General features: G+C 39.9%; 1 protein-coding gene across 21 annotated transcripts in view; it reads right to left on the bottom strand.

Annotated features, from left to right (window-relative positions):
- rims2a (regulating synaptic membrane exocytosis 2a) overlaps window positions 1-18256 on the bottom strand; it is a 165210-nt gene that overhangs the window by 86134 nt on the left and 60820 nt on the right. For all 21 annotated transcript variants that reach the window (XM_044117138.1, XM_044117142.1, XM_044117140.1 and 18 more), the window contains one exon: window positions 1795-2744. In XM_044117138.1, the coding sequence (XP_043973073.1) occupies window positions 1795-2744 (950 nt within the window). The remainder of the gene's footprint in view (window positions 1-1794; window positions 2745-18256) is intronic.

Below are 18256 nucleotides of genomic sequence, written 5' to 3' on the forward strand. Positions count from 1 at the left end.
AGAAATACATTAAAAATGCAAATAAATAAACTCCTTTTTTAATGTAAAATAAAAATTTTATTGGCTAGAATGCAAAAATAGCATTTCTCTTTGAAGTGTTTTCGATCATTTGTAGCAAAAGAGCAGCAACATAACATCATAGTGTAAGGCGAATCTGTTCTATAATTGTTTGGATTAACAGATGAAGAAATGGATAGGAAAAAATGCTCAATAATATATTTGATTTTACAGAATTTGAACCACCTGGCGCTAAAACTATGCCACTAAGAGTTTTTTTTTTATATTTTAAATGCAAAATGTATTCCTGGTACAGTTTTGGCCTAATTATAACTCTGAATATATTTTTCTTTCAATAAATGGCCCTTTTTTTTTAGAGTCTGTATATTCCGGTTAACAGTTAATCAATTAGCAAATTAGTTGATTATTTTTCATAAACGATTATTCACAAATAATACAATTAATTCTTTCAGCCCTGTTTTGTTATGGTGTGTTTATGGTGATATGGAACTGCAGTTACATATAGAAACATATCTAACACTCATTCTAGTAACATTTAGGTCAAACCATTTAATTTTGGCTTTAGCTGACCAGTGCACCTTCTACCACACATATAGTCTTTAAACTTTTCCACATCATTTTCCAGGTCCTGTCTGCTATTTTACTTTGTCTTCATAATTCTGTCAATGCACACATGCTCTCTAAGACCAACTAAAACTGCTGCTATCTTGACACATTTTATTCTTATTTGTCAAAAAAAACACAGTTTACCTAATTTCTTTACTTTCAGTTTTCTGTTGTTTAGTCCCCAGCAAGAATACATTGAGGTTTGTTGTTACAATGTGATAAAATGTAAAAAATCTGAAGTGGGGAAGAAAACCTTTGCAAGGCAATTTATAAAGCAAAGGAGCTGAGGAAGAAAACTTCAAGATCAAAAAAATTGCTGGAGATATGTTGACCTAATATGGTATGCACAAAAATTAACATCTGTTCACACTGAAACACATCAGCCTCCTCCTTAAAGGGACAGGAACTTCTGCAGCTGTTCCCTTAACAACTAAAGCTTAACAACTAACAACCTGCAGCACAGTACGGCTGAGATATAAGACTCATTACTGTCAGTTCTCACAAATATCGTCCCAAATGTGATATTCTGAAGTCCCTTGTTTAATTTGAAGTCTTACAAGAAACATGCAGTGACTGCTAAGATCTCTAGACTTTCCATGCAACAATTCTTTACATAAATTTGTAACTCCAGAGAAGAAATGGTGATGATTACTGGTTTTTATGATTAGAAATAGTTCACATTCAAGTATATGTTTAACTGAAAATAATGAGTCATACACATAAAACTACACACACTCTCAGACACGCCCACACACACACAAACACAGACGTACATAGAGCAGACTGGGGAAACTGAAAGTTATACAGTATTTAAGTCATCAACAGCATCAATAATCAACATGAGACAGGAGCAGAAATTAAATAATGAACTATTTTTAAAAAGTTCAATTTTCAAATAAAAAAATATTACTACATAATAGTTTAGTAATGCCCAAAAAGCAGTATATACTTGTATATCATATCATCACCTTACTAAAATAATAGCCTACGTAATTTTTTGCCAAAAGTGATTTTGGCAAAAAATAGATAAATAAATAAAATACAAATAACCACCACCTCTTTTTGTTTCTCCAAAAGAAATAGGTCATTGTTTTAGGAAAGTGATGATATACTAGCATTTGACAAACGTATAAATATGATAAAGAGAGAGAGGGGTGTGCAGGCTCCTACCTTTTTCACTGACTGACTCACTCTCAATCTCCACATCCTCACAGCTTGTGTACTCCGGCGTCGTGGCCAGCTCCTCCTCTGAGCTGCTCAGCGACACCTGCCTCATCTTTCCACCCTTTTTGGTTTTGTGAGGCTTGGGGGGCGGCGGCCGCACCGACTCCGACTGGTCCGAGCTGAGAGAGTCGTTCCTCAGCATGCTCTCCATCTTCTCCCTCTTGGTTTTGCGGACGGCCGAATTGGGATCCAGGTGGTGTTGCTGCCTCATCATGGGGTCCCCTCCGACGCCCAGGTCTCCTCGCCGCAGGTCCCCCGACCGGTCGCCGAGCACGGGGCTCCGATGCGGCGTCGGGGGGCTGCAGTTGGAGCCCCTGTGACCTCCAAGGCCCGACCCCATGGGTCCAGGGGAAGAACGGTCGACGGAGTATGAGCGCTGTCCCACCATCGGCGGCCGGCGCTCGGTGAGATGCTGGCGGGACAGTCTGATGGGGCCCGGCTCGTCCAGCTCCGTATAGGCCAGAGAGACGTCGCTGTGGCGGCGCTCGTGCCTCAGCCGGCCCACTTCGGCGTGCATCCTCATCTGCTCCTCATAGGGTTGGGGCTTTACTGGGTAGCGTGCCAGGTTGGGGTCGCTGCGGTACCGCGTCTGGAACTCCTCCTGGCGCTGGCGCTGGAGGTCAAAGTCACTGGGTGGCCCGTCTAGCTCTTGGTCCAGCGGATATTCCTGGGAGTGCCAGCGGCCGGGGCCCCGGCGGTCCCGGTAGCCCGACCGCATCGCATCGACGTCGGGGAATATGTGTGGGCCCTGCGGAACCCGCCGTGGGTCCACATCCCCGTAGTCTGACGGTGATCTGGGCATGCTGCCGTCTGTGGGTGCATACTGCGGGTGGTCCCCCCCCTCCCTTTGGTCGTATTTTTGGTTTGGATCCCTGGATGCAGACGGGCTTCGTTTCCTGAAGGGGAAAAAAAGAAGAACAGGCGTTTGCTGCATGTTACACAATCCACAGAGCAAACGGCAAAGTTCAAGTTCAGGTTTATTTCTATAGGATATTCAGCAACACAGCAGTTCAAGTCATTTACATCACAAAAACGACAGACCGTCAACTAATGCGAAAAAAGCAATATAAAAGTACGGATTAATGTTGAAACCTGATAAACGTGACAAAAAGACACTTTGATGTCTCCATTTGTCAATCTGCCTTAGGAGACTAGATCACGAGGATCCTTTGGACGGCAATAAATTGAAGCAGAAATCAGCATAAATAGTCGTTTAGGATCAAAAATCGAGTTTGAATCAAATCGAATCATGAAAGATTCCCATCACCAAAGATTCCTCGGTACCTTTTGATACTAAGAAAAATTAAACAGTAAAAAATATATAGAATAAAAAAAAATGTACAAATTCATGGTATTATAGGACTACATTAACACATGAACAACAATGGAGCCAGGTGAAATTATTGCATCCATTCTCTACTGAACCTGGACGTCAAAAAGGAAACCCCAGTGAAGAAGACGGAGAGCCTGCGGGAGGCTAATTGTCCAATAATGCGTTTATTTCTTTATTCAGAGTTAATTATTCATGAGCCACTTTGCTCTCACAATTCTTCCCCTTTTTTACTCCAAAGTAACAATGACATTTCAGTAAGGAAAAAGCTCCGTGAAGCATCCCCTTCATTTTGTACCCGACAACTTTCCATAAAATTTAAAGGGCTCCATAAATCACTGCTGCCAGCTCAGCTCTGTGGTCAAGGTAAGAAAATCCCCGCGTGTGATTGGCTGATGCACTGAAGAGGAATGAACAGGTATGACCCTCGCCTGCTGCATCACAGACCACTGAGGGTTAGTGTGACCGTAATGGATTGGCAATATAGCAGATATAAACACTGTTGATGGGTACAGCCGGGCAAACATGTTCCTCTGCTCTCTCGGATAAGTTTTCTATGTTGAATACTGAATAATCTCTCTAAAACAAAGTGCCAGCTCTGGGGAGAGACAGAATGATGAACGAGTGCAGCGTACAAGGTTGTGAACTACTGTACATTTAAAGTATGGGCTGTTAGAAAGGAGAGAAAGTTTAACAACTGTGTAGGACAAAATGTGCTTTCCAACACAACGGGACACAAAAGCATGTGTTACTCAAGTGGACAGGAAGGATATCAACAAGCTAGACCATCACACTGACAGGAAAACATGAAATAGCATTTATATATATAAACAAAATCAAAGCACCAGCTAAGTGGCTGATGATGTAGTGTTGCAAAAAATACAACAAAAATAAAATAATAATAAAGCTTAATTTGCCCCTTATTCAGTCAGCAGGAAACAAGGAATTAAAGAGCTGTGGTGTGTAACTCTTTAAGAAAATACGTTTGCTTTTCCTTTACATGTTTTTTAAAACTGTCACTATGTTGTGACAGCATAATCGGTGAAAAGATCGGTTTCCTCCACCTCCTGCTGGAGCTGCTGTTGGTATCTAAAGAACCACAAACCAAAAATAACCAATCAGAGCCCAGAGGAGGGGCTTAGCGGTGTTAATCAGGCTCATGTACTCGCTGCTACATGTGCTGATGGTGGAAAAACAACTTGCCGTTACAGAACAAGCTGTTTATCGGTCGTCATGGATGGCTATGCTAAGTAGCTTTAGCTTTTATGGCAGGCTCTGCTGATGTGTACAAGTTGTGGCATAGAAGAGAGCAAGGTGAAGGTTGTGAACAGGGCGTACATGAGGGTGATTGACAGCACTAAGACCTTCCTCCTGGTGCTCAATTTTTTTCTCATTTTATCAGTCATACTGTCATGACATAGAGACAGTTTTATGGAAAAAAACATATTTATTAAAGGTTACATACCCCAGCTTTAATACTGACTTTCTTTATAGTTGACATAATTGTTATATTTTTTCTTATCCTTACCAGCTGGTAACAGGACGATTAACTGCTTCTAAATTAATCTGTGGTAGACTTACACAACTTTACACAAAACCAGAGTCGCAGATGGAGCTGCACATTTTTGCGCTCCAGGCAAATAATTTACGGAACTTTCCTGTGCACACGTCTATCCTGTGCCCATTCCCACATGACAGTGAGTTTGGGTTTGCATTTCACGTTTGCCGCTGTAGAAGCTAAAGAAAACTTTCAGTCCCAAAGAAAAACTTGGGAGTTTTAGTAAATGGAAAAACCAGAACACAAACCTCGTAAAGTAGGTGCACATGTCAAACACAGCAGACATAAACAAAGTGGATTTTGGCAACGTGTAATTTATCCTGACTCAGGTACCACATTTTACTGCCTACATTTAGCCTCGCATAAAATGCCCACGGCAGCTTGCAATCAAGCTAACAGCTCTGCTCCACCAATATTCAGTATTCAGTTTGCACGAGACCGGAGGAGGAGCACAAAATCTATCCTGCTCTCTCTCTCACACACACGCACGCACACACACTGCTACAGCAGCCATTGTGATGTGCCATGTACTTCCACCCACAGCAGAGTGACCAAGACCAGAGCTAGCATCCTGCATCCCTTCTCAAAACACTTAGGAAGTGTAGCACGACACCATGCTATGCTGCTCTACAACTGAAAAATGTAACTGATTTATCATCTGTAGAGTAAAAAAACTAAGCAGGTAAGCACAGTGAATGACTGGATTACGTTTTTGAAAAGCAAGTACCAGGCAAATGTGTCCTGTTGAAGGGAGGAATCAGAAAATTGAGTCCACGTTTCGTTTAGTTTGAATTCAGTGTGAATACAGATAATTTGTAAGTGCCACAGCATTTTTGAAGAGCAATAATGAACCAATAGTAGCTAATACTCATGCTCCTAGCTCCCCCGGCCCACCTTAAGAGCACCACTACTCTGTCTAAGTGAGTTTGCACTACTGTGCATAAAGAAATGGGCAAAATCTTCAGTTTACATGGACAAAGCACCAAAACCTTCCAGATTTTGTTTTTAAAAAAATGATCACAATTGTGCATTATATAAAATCTTAGTAAAACACTCCCCAGTTTTGAATGACACTGTGACAAAAAGTGAACAAGTGCAAGCTATACGAATACAGTTGACAGTCTTTGGGGCTCTACGTCTTGCATGGAGACGTGGAAGTGGGAGCAGTCCTTGGTTTGGCTGTAGTCTTAGTCGCCGATGACAACAGAAAATGTAGTCCAACCTCGGGTGTTGCTGCCAGCCATGTCGTGAACTTCCACTGCTCTACAGGTGATTCCAGTGATAATCATTTTTGTAAGTACGCCGTCTATCAAAAGCGGCGTAGCGTATTAAGTCCACGGTTCACAAAAAAATCATGGGATTACACTATGGTCTTGTAAGATTAAAAAGTGGGGCCCAAAAAGATTATCAGTGACCTGACATTGGCTTGCCATGATAAAAGCTTTATACATTCTTCCACACAAGCAAACAGAAAAAAAAAAACAATTGGTGAAAATCCCCGATAAGCTGGTGTGTAATGACAAGTGAGTCTGTCGGTCGGTCGGAAGGCTGTCCCAGTTTGCCTCCAGAGGTGTGTGCGCTTTTTTGCCCCAGTAATCAGAAACATCCACAGTCCAGGCCAAGTTCCAGGGCCGACGCTAGACTATGTGACCTCCTCAGCTTCTGTGTAGAGTATCAACTAAGGTGACCCAGTTAAAGGAAGCCTGAGGCATATATCATAAATATATGATTAGGATTAATGATCGCTTTTATAATGCAAAGCCAGAAAAACGGGAATGTTTTAGAATTTTGACTCCTCTGTGGATAGTGTCAATTATGTCAAGTGAAACTAATTGTGGAGAAAAATGGCAACATTTCTTCAAACATGATTACCTATCATAAATAATTTATTTTCCTAGATGAGGTTTGCATGTTCTCCATGTAGGGTTCTTCCCGGGTCGCCTTTCTTCCCATTTCAGTCCAAAAAAATCATGACTGTCAGGTAGGGGTGGGCATTTATGGTATCGCTTATCATCATGTATCGTGACACGTTTCCTGCCATAATCAGAATTTTTATTTATTGTTCTCACAAGGAATTCCAATTAATGATGTTTAAAATACGCCGAAACCGTCCACATTGTTCCTTTTACCATTTTCTTGACTGTTTGGTCAATCAAAGTATCAACAAATATAAAAATATAATTAGAAGCAGTTGGTATCTGCAGTTTAGTGATACAAATCACACTATGTTATGTGACTGGAGTCGTAAAGAAGTGTTTTACAAACGGAGGTGTTTTTCACGAGCAGTATTTGTGTTTGCAGGGCTGTGATTGTGTACCATAGAGTCACAGTCATACAGTCTCCCCACAAAAAGAAGAAATGAATAGTTCTTATCGTCACTATATTTCGATCACATCAGATTACAGATGCTTTCAAACCCTCGCTGATTGGCATCAGGTGGACGAGAATTGCATTTTCCACAGCAAAATAACAGCTTCTGTGGAACAACTGTACAGCTGCACCATAACTTTTCCACAAGTTTCATGTTTAACTGTAAAATCGACTCTGAAACAAGAAGAAAAACTAACCTTGAACAATGAAATGGTTAAATCTGAAGGTGCCGCTCAGTTCAAATCCTCACAGAAACGGACTCTGTTCACGGAAGCTGCCCCAGTTCAAATCCACAGCATCCGGAGATGCCTTCCCATCAAAAATATAACCAAACTGGAGCTACGTTTCATATCTGCTCACCTACATGATTAAAAAAACATAAAATAGAAAAATCCAGCAGGATGAGGTGAACACGTAAATGGATAATGTCTCGCAGAAATGACTGACACTGTTCTGCTTCTGCTCCTAATGAAGAAGTACGATAAAACAGGAAGCCAAAAGCAATCAGCGCTCAGACGGGGATGCCTCTACTTTACGTCTGACAAAAAGCTGTCAAGAAAAAAGAGAGAGAGAGAGAGAGATGTGTTGCACAGCTCTCATCTCTGACAAGATTAAACAGTTTTGGCTCAAAAAGAAAAAAGGAGAGCAAAAAAAACACTAAAGAAACAAAAAGGTGTGTCCTAATGAAAAAAAAACAAACAAACATGGAGAGGACAAAGGAGGAAAGACAGAAATGTCTATAAGAGTCTATTTAAAGCTGCGAGAGTCATTCTACTGCACTAGCATGAGTCAAGCAGTTCCAGAGTATCTGGGATGTTCCTTAAAGTGAAAGTAAGGCATTTAATTCCCTTGTTCCAAGATACGCTTAAAAAGTATTTAAATCCTGATGGGAACCAGACGGGAAAATTTCCATCACCCAAATCACAGCAGAGCAGCAACCAGCAACCGGCAACCGGCAACCGGCTTCGCCTCTGATAGTTTGGTTTGTGCCGTCTAAAACGACATCAACACACTGCTGGATTAGGATCAATGGCACCATTTATGATTGCGCTCCAAAGGCTTCTGGGGCACAGAGAAAGAGAGAGCGAGAGAGGAAGAGAGAGAGACCGAGAGAGAGAGAGAGAGAAAGAGAGGAAGAGACAGAGAGAAAGAGAGAGATAAAGAGAGGAAGAGAGAGAGAGAGAGAGGACTTTTCTGATTTGAAACCTAAGTCATGTGATCTCCATCTGGCTGGAGACTGAGCACTGACCTTCCTTCTAATTCCCACCAACCACATCAGTCCTCAGCGACTAAATTAGGAGTTCTCGGTTCGCTCTTAGGGAGCTTGACTTTCTATGATCCCTAAAACATGTAAAGTCAATGCAATTTTTTTAAGAGCTGAATTAAACGTAAAGAAAGGATAAGAAGAGGCGTAAAAAGTTAAAGCCTATACAGTCTATGAGTGGACATATCATGGCAGATTCTGTATCCTCCTACCTGCTTTGTTTTAATCTTTTTTCAGGCATTTTCATTTTTATTTTCAGGTCAGAGGTTTTGTGACAGTGGACCAATATGACCAAATGTTTTTAGTGCATATGTGTGATTCACAGAGTCTATTTCAGCATCATAAAGTTACTTCTAGTACTTAGAAAAATCTGTACATCCAAACACCAATAGTTGACAACATTAAACACTGGAGAGATGCATATCTGATCTCTTAATTGACAGATAAACAGGTCTCTTTTTTAAATAATTTTGCTGATGTTGGTGCTGCAGCAAAACAATTTCCCACATGAGATTAATAAAGGATCTCTCTATCCATCTATATTTACATATTTGCTGTTTAATCGGAAACCCATCGGTTTGGCATGTCCTGGCAGAAAAATATTGTCGAGAAATAAAAAATGTTGTTAAGCTCTAGCTTCTTACCAAGATGCAGCAGCTATATGCTTTTCATTCCAGCCTTTCACGATATAATTGTTGATTAATGTGCGTTAATGCATTCTATCGTCCCCAATCAGGCACAGAATTCGGAGAAGGACGGACAGAGAGAAACACCTTCCCCCCTCTGTATTTTAAAGAGCAGTATACACTCAAGCCAGATGGTGGCGAGAAGAAAATCTGTCTCGCTCTTTATCAGCAGTGGTCCTCTCCACACATTAGGCCTTCATGGAAGAGATGTAGGACAAAAAAAAACATTGTTGGGAGAAAGTTGTCAGACTCCCATTTTCAGTTCGTCACAAGCCATGTAAGGCCAGAGGGGGGCAGAGAACCCAAAATACAAACTCATGTTACAGTAGAACCACTTTGATTTTATTCAAGTAATAGTCCAAAGTAGGAAATTACTCTAGAGTGGGAACAAATGTATTTGGTAAAAACGCTGTAGCACCAAGTAACTCATCACTTTATAAGGTTATTATTTACCAAGAATATAAGACAGACAACATTATACAGCTATGTGAAATTTGTGGTATTTTAGAGACTAAAAAGAAAATAAATTTACAAATAAATAACATGATTTTTAAAAATTACACATTTAGGCATAAGAAGCAATTTTCCAAGTGCTTTTTTTGTTTATACAAAAAAAAACTAAGAAGCCAATACTTGTTTGAACAATGTCAAGGACTTCCAGTAACAATACATAATGTTTGCTGTCTCCTGTTGACCTCCAAACGACCCAAATGGCTCGAGCAGATAACAACAGAACAACAAAGCTCACGTACGAACAGGAAGTCTCACTTCGACATAAACCGTAGGTGTGTGTGTGTGTGTGTGTGTGTGTGTGTGTGTGTCGGGGTCTGCCATATTTTAGTTTAAAATAGGTTTGTTGTTCACTCACTGGAGTTACTTGCAGTGGTTTTACTCCAGTAAGAGTGGTGATACTTTAGAGTAATATTACACAAATAAAAGTAAAAAAGAACAATCCTGCCAAAAAAAAAAAAAATGGTAAAAGACCTGAAACTGTGGTAGAGCTGTCCAACAGGACAAAAACCTTAATCATACAGCCACAACTACTGTGGAAAAATGTGGATTAAAGTGTATTTCTGTGATAGGATGACTCGGTCAAAGTCCAGAAGAAGAACTGAAGCTTGCGGCTGTGACATAACAAAATGTGGAGCGTTTCCAGCAGTAAGAATACCAATGGTTAGCTGGCAAATTATGAGACAAATATGCAGTCATGTGTTTGGCAATGAAAGCCAACAAAATGTATGGTACAAACAGATCAACAACTGAAATATCTCAACGCACACTAAGCAGGTATCCAAGCCTTTGCTAAAATACTATTCAAGCATATGACCTTAGAGTCTGAAGAAATTGTCACAAAGATCAAAAAATGGCCCTTTAATAATTAAAAAACAGGAGGAAAAAAAAACAAATTATGCAACACAATCTCTTTAAAGAACATATGTAGTGGGAAAGATTCAAATAGAGACCACAGACTGCAGATGTCATGCTCTGTCTGAACCGATTACACCCTGCCGGAAAGAACAGTTTCATCCACAGCAACTCATGACAGTCACACATGCATTCCCATTAACGCTCGACGAAAAGCGAAGCAAGTAAACGGAGAGCCAGCCACATGCCTCCACGGCTGCAAACACAACAAGAAGTGCTCTGTGTGTTTACATGGCGTTGATCTGCTGCATGTGTTCTATACTGTACCATTCATACTGCACTGCCTGTAAGGCTTCCTTTTTAAGAAGAGGCACCGCTAGTACTCTATGTAGGCCAAGCCTCAGCAGAATATTAGATTAGCTACAAGTCATGACTGTTACACTGCAGCTTGCTCCTCCCCTCCCTACAGGAAAAGGTTAGAGAAGCAGAGCATGTGTACTTTTTTTTTTTTTTTATTATACTGCCAAGACCAGCTATGAGAAAAAAATAAAATTGCTCAGCACAGCGGGAACGTCATAAAGCAATCACCTATTTGGAGCAGAAAACAGGCTGACAGCACAGGCAATTTCTCAGCAGCACATACGCCACTGAGCTTTTATGTTTGTAATCTATTACAAACAAAAATATTATAATTTACTGTATAAATGAAGACATGGGGAAAGTTCCAAACTTCAGGGGAATGCGATGTGGGAGAGTGCTTTGATTAAAACAGCAACTCTTAAAAACTGACTGCTAAGATTATCGCCTTGCAGCGCTCATGAGCACAAACGGGGCCGGGTCAAGGTGGAAGTCGACTCTGCCCCCAAGAGAACTTGATTTTAAGCTGAGAATTGAGAAATGTACACACTAAAGAAGAACCTCCAGGGTCAGCATGCAGCTTCAGTCATTACTGCTAGAAACTAGAGAGCAAGTGCAAAATCTGGGAGTATTGATTGACTCAGGCCTGAACGTTCAGCGACATGTAAATACTATTACAAAGTCGGCCTTCTATCACCTGAAGAACATTTCCAGGTTAAAGCGCTAACATTTCAGGAAGATTTTGAGAAGCTAGTCCATGCGTTTATCTTTAGTCGCATTGATAACAATGTCTGCCTAAAAGTCAGTCAAGTAGTTGTAGCTGATCCAGAACGCCGCTGCCGGTGTTCTGACTAAAACCAGGAAGTTAGAGAACCTCACCCCAGTTCTCAAGTCACTACACTGTCTCCCTGTAGCTCAGAGAATGGACTTTAAAATCCTTGGCTTAGTTTATAAATCACAGAACGGTTTAGCACCATAAAGATCTGCTGCTGTTGTATCAACCTTCCAGACCTCTAAGGTCTTCTGGTTCTAGTTCTGGTTCTGCATCCCCGGCAGCAGAACTACCATGGAGAAGCAGCATTCAGCTTCTATGCATCACAAATATGGAACAAACCTCCAGAAAACTGCAGAACAGCCGAAACTCTAGCTGTGTTTCTATTACAAATGTCCACAAGACTTTGTCAATATTCCTCCAAAGTAAAAAAAAACAAAAAACATTTTCATAATTGCAGGATTTCCATTAAATAAGAAGAGCAATTAAAATCTACTGAATCGCGCCATCATCCTCCAACTACTTCCTGTTTTCTTCTTCGTGGTTTGCGCCAGTGGCAACATCTCGCTGTTGATCACAACAAGACTCCTGGGATATGAAAAGTGTTTCCATTGCACTTTTGCTAAATAAACCAATTTCAATGTGGCCAAAAAAAGAAAAAATCCCTCCTCCTCGGAGCACCAAAAGGTTTTATAAAAAAATTTGAATTTTCTAAATTGGCTTGTTTCCATTCGGCAAATTTATTTTTGTATTGTCAAATAACGCTGCTACTGACTCCCTTTAAATCAAGGCTGAAAACCACACCTGTGTAGAGTTGACTTTGATGAATAATTACCGGAACAAATATTGATGATTATTGTCATCAATTTATTTGATGACAATTCCTCTTGATGATTTTGAGAAAATGTGATATTTATTTCCCATTTCATAATTGGTTACTGTGTTATGTTTTAATTATGTAAAGCACTTTGACCTGCTCAGTTGCTGAGATGTGCTTTACAAAACTATTTGACTTGACATACTAGGAAAAACCTTCTTCCTGTGATTGTTATGTGCACAGCATCATGTCTTTTTGTTGCTTTAAACGAATCAGCGAGTAAGAGTCTCGTTTCCACGGTTGCTTGTGAACACATCACACTTAGATCTTCTGGTGTCTCGTGGTTACTTATGAGAGATGACCGTCTCTCTAACAATAAGCATCACCAAACAGCTTTCTAAATGCATGTTAGAGCACAATGGGTGAAACTCAACTTATACACAAATGCCACAGAAATATTTTCAAACATTAAAGTACTAAAAGGTTCTTGGGTTGCATACTTAATGCTCAGTGCTCGTCAATAATCGCTCATTATCCAAAGTGTTCTCTCCAGAGAACCTAGTGAGATACAGTCTTAATTCTAAACCAGCATATTCTAACGTGACCAGGTGATTGACTCTATTTCTGCTATGAAAGTACCATCTTAATATCCTCCCATTTTATCCTCTCTTTGACACTCAAGTCATTTTGTGTACGCCCAGACTCCTCCTACGCATTTCCTCTTGTTTCTGCAACGCACTCATTTTTTTCCCCATTCGAAGTCAAAGCCAGTGATGCCGTGTGGCTGTCTGGCAGCAAGAAAAGAAATGGAAAAGCAGCACGGCGGCCCGCAGAATCTAATCTTTGGAGCCCAGAAATAACATCTCTGGACTAATCAATGACTCTCCTGTGAAATCAGCAGAGGTTCGAGCTGACTCGGGTTCCGCCATTACCTACCTACACATCTAAATAAAACACACGCACTTCCACCCTCTCTTTCCTCTCAGGTCCTGTGAGTCTGTTATAATCATCAGATAAGATTGCCGCAGAACAGTCCTGCGTGGCACTGTGCCGAGCCGTATCTCCACCAAATATACAACAAGGTCAAGCGTGAGAGGGGATGTGTGCGCCGGAGACGGACTGCTCACAACACAGAGGAACACTGAGAGGGTGTAAGACATCTGTGCACACTGGAGCAATGTTTAACAATCCTCTAACCTTCATCACCAATAACGGTAAGGTGGTTTAAGCTGGGAAAAAAAAAAAAAAAAAAAAAAAAGCTCACCGCCCACCAAGACACTTTCTCAGGATTTCCACTTAGAGGTATGCACAACTTTAGGCAAAAGAAAAATGCTTACTAACTAGAATTGCTTAACAAGAACTTGCAATTCTGACCTACAGGAAACAGTACTGTTAGGAAAACAAGAGAACCTAATGCCACTAAAGCTACACAAATAACAGGAAGCAGTCAAATCATTTCTAATAATAGTCATTTTCTACACCTCGTAAGTCCTACCAATTTATTTGGGATCCTTCCATTCAGGTTTTAATGGTCATGAGAGTTTGTTTGTTTTGATGCAGTTTGTGCCTCATCAGCCCAGGTTCCTAGAATAACGTCAACATGAGTAAAACTCTCAGCAGGTCTGCTTCTGCAGAAGCTTGTTGAAAACACCGGAACACATCATTGCGATCATAACTACATGTCTGTAATTTATGTGGACTTGTAGATGATGTCGTATTGTTATGAGTTCATTCAAGTTTCAGAGTTTTACAATATAAAGTGAATCTATTTCAGTAATTCAATTCACAAAGTGAAACATATGGGATAATTCCACACAAACTGATGTTTTAAAGTCTTTTTCTTTGTTAAATGTGATGATTTTCCTCTTGAAGCTAGATAGACACAGGGGTCCCCATAGTGGGTCCTGGAGGGCCGGCCTCCTGCATGTTTTAGTTCTCTCCCCGGTTTAACGCACCCGGATCAAATGATGGCTCCTTAGAAGGTCTAAGAAGAACATTGACATGCTGAAAAGGTTGTTGGTGCCACCAGGGAGAGAACTAAAACATGCAGGATGCCGGCCCTCCAGGACCCACTTTGGGGACCCCTCAATTAGACTAATAAAATAATGAAAAGTTTGTTTATTACCTTCTTAAACATTGTCATACAGAAAAAGAAAACATCAAGCCTTACTGGATGTATAATCAAATATATTGAGTATGACTGTGTCATTATCGGCGTCACAATAAGTGGCGCTAATGTTAAGGTCTATAGCATAGTTGCAAGTGAAGCATTGTTAATATATACTTCATTTTTAAATTGGTGAGAGTTAAGATATTTAATGCTAATTCTTGGCTAATATTTATCCAACCACTGGGGGGCGCTCACAGAAGAGCAGAGTAAAAATATCATCATCAGTGAACATCAGTTTTGCAGTGTTGCAACACATAATTCTTGGAATTCTGAATCCAGTGTTTCATTTTCTTCATGTTTAGCCCCATGTAACAAGATTTTTAATACACATCTAGAAAAGCTCTGACAGCAGCCGGAGGCGCCAATTTAAGAGAGACACTGGTCTACATGCTGTTTTCCTGCAGCACAAAAGCAAAAAAAAAAAAAAAGGCAAACTGCCAATTAACTTTACCTGTAGTTGTATAAATGACAGACAAAATGTGGTTAATATGGTGATGGAAGAAAAATGCTGCTAGGCAATCCAGAAAGCAAGGCGAGGATGGCGAACTGTACTGGAGGTAGAGAGTTTATTTACATAATTGAAAGAAAGCCGAGCTGAAGAAAAAAGGGAGGGGAGAAAAAAAAAATCTTCAAAGTCAGCTTTTTCCAGGTCTTATCCATCCCTGGAGAACAGATCAACCACTATCCTGAAACCTAATGAAGTAGTAAACACCAGAAATGGACTGAATATTACATACGCTTTTATTTATAACAAAGCAGCAAATTGAATGGATGAATGAATGAATGAATGAATGAATGAATGAATGAATGAATGAATGAATGAATGAAAGTAAAGCCAGTAATGTCTCAAAAAGCTAAAATACTAGAATATCAGGTCTCTAGAGTGGTTTGTTATAAACGAAAATAATTTAGACGATTTGTTCTGATTTGTATCATAAATGCTCAGTTTTAATTTTCCAAGTTGTTGTTTTTGTTTTTATTTTAGCTTTTTTTTTCCAGACTTGCCCTGGATGTGAACTAGATAACAACAAACAAAATGGTAGCAGACGTTTAGATGTTTGTCAAGTATCTCATGACGGAATGAAACATGTACACAATTTAAGATTGTCTGACCACTGTGTGAATCACATTACTTTACATTAATGCATCATTGTTGTGTATTACAATATTTTAACTATTTGATGAATTTGTTTGTTACTGGAACACAGACGCTAGCAGCTGTACACTGTATTCAATATTTAGAAAAGGAAAGATCTTTGTAAGTTCAAAATTATTTTTGGACTTTCTGTTTCCTGAGTGAAGTGGTTATTCTGAACACATGAACAGCTTGCAGAAAAAGAAAAACCACACATTTTTACAGCAAACTTCTGCAATGTCGCTGCGTAGGAACAATTCCACAAAGAAAGCAAATCGTCTCCTGACAAGCCACGATCATCATGCTAACAATAAACTATGACACAAAAAGCAAAGGAAAACGTACCACTGCTGTAAGGCATTTAACGAGCAAACACACCAACTACACTCAAAAAAATGAACTTCGGGGGTTATTACATTAACAAAAGAATATCATGTACTTTTAACACAATAAGCCCATGTTTCAAACAAAAACTTGGATAAACAAGAAATTCAACAACTTAACATTTATGAAATTTAATCATGTTGCGATAACATGACTCACTATAGTCAGGCTGAACTTGTGCTAAAGATGACGAGTGAGATCACGGGAGATCACACGAGACAATCGTTTTTTTATGCCCAGGAAAACTCCAAAGGCAGTTATGAGAAGACTAATTTTCCTGGCCGCATTGAGCATGTATATATGCACGATGTTGCTATGTTTGGTCACGTTTATGTAACTGATGTACTCATTCTGTGGCGAATATGTGCTAACATCACATGAAGTGATGGCTAGCTGGCAATTAATCGGCATTTCTCTACCAACTGCACCATTTTCTGCTTGTTCCATGCTTAATAACCTTAATAAATTAAGTTGAACTAACACATTTGCTTTAAATTGGAGTAACAGAATTACATAGTGCTGAAATAAAGTAATCAGGTGGAAATCCTTTCCATGATTTTTTTCATGTTAATCCAAAGTTATTTTTTTCAGTGTAAAAGCAAAACACCATCCAAAGGACATAATCCCTTGCTCTCTTTTCTTCCGTGGTTATTTAAAGGCAAGATGACATCAAACATCTGTTCAAGTTTACAGAAAACGGGCGTCTTAAGAGAAAAACAAATCTTCCAGAGACTGGCTTTGTACACAAACGCCTATATGCGGAGCCACTTGGACGTGAGGATACATACATCATATATACATCACTATGAGCCTCAGGAAACGTGAGGCTCATAGAGCTGAGTCTGAGTGTCTTCTACATGTATTTACACTCCTTTAACTTTATCACATTTCACCACTTGGCAACTACAAAACTTTAGTGTCTTTCATTGGTAATTTATCTATTTGACCTACATTGGAGAATTACTAGGGCATGATTGTAAAGTAGAATGAAAACAATGCATGGGTTTCAAACCTTTTAGAAGTAAAAATTTTCTAAAATTGGGGTACATTTTTTACCCCAAGAGCCAATTTTGGCTGCAATTGCAGCTGCATATTATTTGGAGTACATATCTACCCGTTTTACACATTTAGAGACTTGGCAAAAATGTCATACTGCTTTGCAAAACGGCTGAAACCTTGTGGCAAAGTATCGAGATAAAAGACAAAATGACTAGCCACAAAGAAGTAAACTTTTGCCAAAATACTACATTTCTGAAATCATTTTCACATATTTACAATGAAAAAAAAAACAGCCACATCAGATTCCCAATTTAGGCCAAAAAGTTGCCTAAATTTATTAAAGAACCTTTAATAAAGGTTATTAAAGCTTCTTTAATAACCTTTACTCAAAACTTCTTTAATAATTTCTGAATCCCCTACGTTGTTTTTAGTGAACTTTAAACTGGCTTTTTTCCAGCAAAGCTTTTCCTCTCCTCAGTCCTCCATAAAGGTTATATTCACAACTATAATTAATAGTTGTCTCGTCAACATATTCTCCAACCTGAGCCGTGGATCTCTGCAGCTCCTCCAGAAGTAAAATTTGCATCTGTGGTGATTTTCTGATTTATGCCATGTGGGGTATTATGCCAGGTTTTCCTTTTGGAAAGCGAAAAAAATTGAGACGTTTGCAGCTTGGAGCTGTGTTTTATTAACTAAACCCGCATTAAACTTGCTCGGTGGTCTGCTTCTCAGTCTTTGTGCTGCTCTTGAAAACCATTAATAGTTCAACTTCCTCTCTAATCCTGTTTTCTTATGGTCTGACGCTCAATGGGACATTCTAAAGTGATTTCATGTGAGAACTAAAGCACATCGGTTCATTTGCTTCTTCCTTTTGTCCATATATACATCTCTCTGTCTCTATTCCTTCTCTCACTCTCTCTCTCTCTCTCTCTCTCTCACATGCAATCATAACCATTCCCGTCTCCGAGACACCAAAGCAATAAACCTGAGCCTCCAATCTTCCGGCGCACACCTCCCCTGGTGAGGACAAAACCAATAATGGGCTGGCTTAATTACAGCTGCTGAGTTTCACCACCAGCCAGGTGTAAACACCAAGGGGGTGCTGAGCGTGGGCCAGGTAGGACGGGGTGCTAAGCAGAGGTGAAGGGCCGCTGAAGAACTCTCAGGGGTTACGGTCTCGGTTTGGCGACACACACCAAAC

Source organism: Gambusia affinis, linkage group LG05 (genome assembly GCF_019740435.1).
Source record: "Gambusia affinis linkage group LG05, SWU_Gaff_1.0, whole genome shotgun sequence".
NCBI lineage: Eukaryota > Metazoa > Chordata > Actinopteri > Cyprinodontiformes > Poeciliidae > Gambusia > Gambusia affinis.